The sequence below is a fragment of the Montipora capricornis genome, chromosome 1 (genome assembly GCF_036669925.1).
Source record: "Montipora capricornis isolate CH-2021 chromosome 1, ASM3666992v2, whole genome shotgun sequence".
Taxonomy (NCBI): domain Eukaryota; kingdom Metazoa; phylum Cnidaria; class Anthozoa; order Scleractinia; family Acroporidae; genus Montipora; species Montipora capricornis.
Window position 1 is genome coordinate 49,567,685 of NC_090883.1, and position 5,000 is coordinate 49,572,684.

Genomic DNA, 5,000 nt, shown 5'->3' on the forward strand with positions numbered 1-5,000 from the left:
GCTTGGCATACATGAGATCAAACTTGTGATCTAGTCGAGCCCAGGCCTCCGCAATGGCTGTGGTGTTGCTCAGCATGCACACTGCCCGTTGGACTTTGGCAAGGTCACCACCAGGGACAACTGTGGGGGGTTGGTAGTTGATGCCAACCTTAAAAAGTCAACAAATTCCTCAATCACAATAAACTTGTAGTAGATTAGATCAATGGCGATTTCTTTCGGTCCGTAGACTGAATGAAAAGATAAATTTATTGGTAAAAATGGTAAACGACTTGGGCGATGCTCCAGAGGCCTGTTTGTTGAAAGTCCCGCAACTGCTCGGGTGTCCTAATTCCCTCGATTTATCTCCGTCTTGGGAAGGGAGAGGTTTTTAAATCATCAATTTTCCCACTTTGCTTTTAGATAAACCTGGAAACTACGTAAAGATAAAGCCACGGTTCTTCAAACGATGGACAGCGCTATCCGCCGTTTGAACAAATGGGGCCAACTTTTTAAAACAAGCGTATCGCAGTTTCACGAATGTGTTTTCGGGTTCGACGAGTTATCGAGACTTTTGAGAAACGGGCTCCAGGGGCCCGTTTCTGGAAAGTCCCGAAACTTTACGGGCCATTTTCGGGTGTCAAAATTCCCTTTGTATCTCAAGAACGGAGAGGATTTAAGTCGTCAAACTTCACAGACATGTTTCTTTTAGTTAGCTTGAAAACATGTTAAAAGATTGCCTTTCCAAAACAAGCGGTTGGCAGTATCTCAAATGGCTTTTCGGGCCTTTCGAGAAACGGGTCCCAGGGCACAGTTGGTAGAAGGCCGATTACCACTAACCGCAAATCCCCATTTATTTCAAGGCAGCTAAGACAATAATATTCTTTGCACAAACAAAAGCCGCAAGAGACCGTTATATACAGAAAGCTAAGGCTGTAACAACTAGGCATCATATAAGAGCAACCATAAACAAAGTTTAAAGCCCACAATCGTCGTTGCTAATCACCGAAGGGGAGAAGAATGTTTCACGATCGCGAGATTTTCGTCAGTAAACTTTTCGGTCTCGAAAAGTTGCTTTAGAAACCAAGACCAGCTCAAACTGAAAAGGTGGTCTTTTGACATGGTAGTCCTCAGTATGCCCGAAAACAATTTGAAACGTCGTCTGATTACTTGCTTCTTCTGCTTGCCTTAGGCTTAGCGCTGTTAGCTGGGGCGACTAAACTATCAATCTTTTGCCGGTAACCAAAAAAATGTTGGATAAATATCAAACGTGAAACAGTAAAAAAAAGAGAGATGGGTGAACGGTCAAACAAATGTTTCATCAACGGTTTACGGTCATCTCACTACAGGAATGATTCTCCACCAACCGGTTCGCAACCTCGATGTCATCAAGCGCCAAGTAGTGTCAAGACTAAAGAACGACGAACACGTGGTAGCAGATTGATTGGTAGCGAGACACCTTGGTGGCGAGATGACTGGTAATTCTTTTAAAATGATGATTTAGTTGGGACTTAGTAACCATTACCAACCTTGAATCCAGTTGGGCACCAGTCCACGAACTGGATGGTCCTCTTGGTCTTGATAGTGGCAATGGCAGCATTGACGTCTTTGGGTACCACGTCACCACGGTACAGTAGACAGCATGCCATGTATTTGCCGTGACGAGGATCGCACTTCACCATTTGATTGGCAGGCTCAAAGCAAGCGTTGGTGATCTCTGCAACACTGAGCTGTTCATGGTAGGCCTTTTCAGCTGAGATGACGGGTGCGTATGTAGCCAGTGGGAAGTGAATGCGAGGGTATGGCACCAAGTTGGTCTGGAAGAGATAAAATTCATCTTGATGGTATACATTTATTCAGTACGTTGTAACTCTTTAACTGGCGAAATGTACACACTCACCTGGAATTCAGTCAAGTCCACATTCAAGGCACCATCAAATCGAAGCGATGCAGTGATAGATGACACAATCTGCCCAATGAGTCGATTCAGGTTGGTGTAGGTGGGCCTCTCAATGTCCAAATTTCTTCGGCAGATGTCGTAGATAGCTTCATTATCTACCATGAAAGCGCAGTCAGAGTGCTCAAGGGTGGTGTGAGTGGTCAAGATAGAATTGTACGGTTCTACCACAGCAGTAGCAATCTGAGGAGCAGGGTAGATGGCGAATTCGAGCTTCGATTTCTTGCCATAGTCAACAGACAAGCGCTCCATGAGCAGTGATGTAAATCCAGAGCCAGTGCCTCCTCCAAAGGAATGGAAAATGAGGAACCCTTGTAGACCGGTACATTGATCAGCCTGTAGCAACAACAACAAAATAACGTTTTTCATTTTATAGGAACCTTATCAGCTATAAGAACTTTGAAATACTGTCATCACTCAACCTTCAGGGGTGTCTTTCGGAAAGTCGCTTTTGTTCGCGTTGTTTTTAGAACCACGAGGAAACTATATACCACTGGAAAGCTAATGAAATGCACTATTTGAAAATGCCTTAATTTGCAGGTTTTTTAGTTCAGAAAGCTAGCGCACGCGCTCAAACCCGAAACTGACCTTGTCAGCTCCTCCGCTGAATTAATAACCCTTGCGTTAACACGGACATCCAAACAAACTGCACTATATCACTCAGGCTATAATAAGCTAACAAAATGTGTGAGACTGTTTCCATATTCTAATTAACAAATTTATGTCAGTTTTGGCATTTCTGTCCTGTTATTGATCATGAATTTCGTCATAACATAGTCAAAGTAGCTGTGGATCCACGAGGCGATAGCCGAGTGGATCCGCAGACTACGTTGACAATATTATGGCGAAATGCATTGTCAATAACAGGGCAGACGCATGAAAAACTGACATCAATTTGTTTTTTACAATAACAAAAAGGCAGAGTGGTCAAAAGTAAGTCAAAACATGAGAAGAACGCGAGACGAAAATGCGAGAAACCTCACTTTTTTTCATTCTGACGCGAGCAATATCGCGGCGATATCGCATATATTATATGTCTGTCCGCTTACTGACAATAAAAACTAGGCAATGAACGCGCGAGAATTTTGCAATCATTGTAAAATTGGTTCTCGAGAAAGTCCATCGTAAAGTTGCCCAATAGGATTTTTTCGTATGCACCCCACGGATAACTATTTAGAATTTTGAAAAGCCTCGCGGTAATTTTCCAGGATTTAAGCAAACATTCTCTGTACCAAAGTATGGCACTTCTAGTATAACGTTTTAATATTAACTATAAGCAACCCTTGATGAACAAATGTCATCGTTTGCAATCAACAAAACCAAGCGGAAAGTCACTATCATCATCCAATTCCACTGTAGTGGATGAGCACTGGAAAAGGACAAGCTGGTGCGGCCTCAGTCCACCTCGGGAAAAATTGTCTAATTATGACATCATGCATGAGTATGATTGAACATAAGTACACACAAAGGCTTTTGTCTAATTGTACAAAAATGACGCACCAGCTTACGAATCCTGTCCAGGACAAGATCAATTATTTCCTTGCCAATGGTGTAGTGACCACGGGCATAATTGTTTGCAGCATCTTCTTTTCCAGTGATCAATTGCTCAGGATGAAAGAGCTGACGGTACGTACCAGTACGCACCTCATCTGAAATGAGAACAGAAGGAAATGCAATGTTTGTCATAGGAATATAGTAACTGATTACAAGTGAACTAAATTTGAGATCTGCGAGGCAACAAAAGATAATTAGTCAAAATTGTAGTAAAGAGGAGTTCATTTTTTTGACACTGTTAAAAATTCATGCAGAGATGTATTTTCTCGAAGTTTACTCTAGGATACTGTACAAATCTTCCTTCCCTTTTTGGGACTGTTGACAATTCCCCCCCCCCCCCTTCCCCCTTAATCTTTCCATCTAACCTTATCCACCGTAACAGTGTTGTTGTTGTTGTTTTTTACGGAAGTGCATTGTAAAATGATTTTTTTTTTGTTTCCCGTACAGTTCAGTTCTCGACTACTTTGATCGTTTATTTTAGTTTGATTTCCTTAATCCCACGAGTCTCCTACGGGTCAGTGGTAGAGAGACAGGGCTGTCACTAAGATTTCAAGTTGCGGGTTATAGAAAAAAAGTAGGCAGGGAACCATTTTCAAGAGACACTCCCCACCCCAAAATAGTACCTGCAAAATTTAGCGGTAATTACTCAAATTCAATATTTCACTAAACAGTCTCATGTACATAAGTGAACTCTAAGGGAAGAAAGCAACTTTTAAAGAGAGAATCAAGATGAACCATCTCCCAATGTGACGTCGCTTTCGTTGCAGTGGTTAGTTTTTTTCTTTTGCTTGTTGAAAACTGGCGAAATGCTTCATACGTTCTCTCTGGAACTGTGGAGGGAAAGCCTCTTGCTTTTTGCTGGTTTGAATCCGCTGTCCTTTATTTTTTTTAGCATGGTTTCTCCCCAATCATAACAATTTGAACACGAACGTGATATGTACTGTACCTCCCGAACAGCCCGTACCGAAAATTTTCGCGCCGCTCTGACTTTTTGCCCGCGAACGCAGAAGTGAAATATACGTCTGCAGTAAAGAATAACACTTCTGTTTTTCCTGACCGCTCGGCGCGATGCATTTCTGCCCGATACAAACAGGAAAGGAAGGAATAAGAGTCTGAATGATCATGTATTGGCTACTTAAATGGGCAGATATCGGGGTCTACATTTCTTTGACTCGATTAACTTGAGGCTGCACTCGTAAAAAAAAAGGTCTCGAGTTTCTTCTGCCTCAATTCTTGACATATTGAAATTGACAACTGAGAGTTTTCACGTGCGCCTACATTGACGCTGACATTTCACACAACGGAAACCTCTCAAAGGTCTTTAAAATTTTTGTGGATGAATTTCAACTTACATTTATAGTAAAGCAGAGGTTTCACGTGTTCCAGAAATTTCAAGTTTACTCATTTTCTTTAATAGATATTTCATTCTCAATGTAGACTTTCTCGATGCTATTTTTGGTTCTATTTTAAAGTAGGTGGGGATCGTGCTCATTGCAGCCGGGGGAAATCCCCA

The 5,000-nt window shown here is 42.0% G+C and overlaps 1 protein-coding gene across 1 annotated transcript in view; it reads right to left on the reverse strand.

Annotated features, from left to right (window-relative positions):
* LOC138047102 (tubulin alpha-1A chain) overlaps nucleotides 1-5,000 on the reverse strand; it is a 7,640-nt gene that overhangs the window by 155 nt on the left and 2,485 nt on the right. The window contains exons 3-6 of the mRNA XM_068893825.1: nucleotides 3,434-3,582; nucleotides 1,877-2,269; nucleotides 1,506-1,793; nucleotides 1-148 (exon numbers count right to left, since the gene is read on the reverse strand). The exon at nucleotides 1-148 is cut by the window's left edge and continues 155 nt beyond it. Coding sequence (XP_068749926.1) covers nucleotides 1-148; nucleotides 1,506-1,793; nucleotides 1,877-2,269; nucleotides 3,434-3,582 — 978 coding nt within the window. The remainder of the gene's footprint in view (nucleotides 149-1,505; nucleotides 1,794-1,876; nucleotides 2,270-3,433; nucleotides 3,583-5,000) is intronic.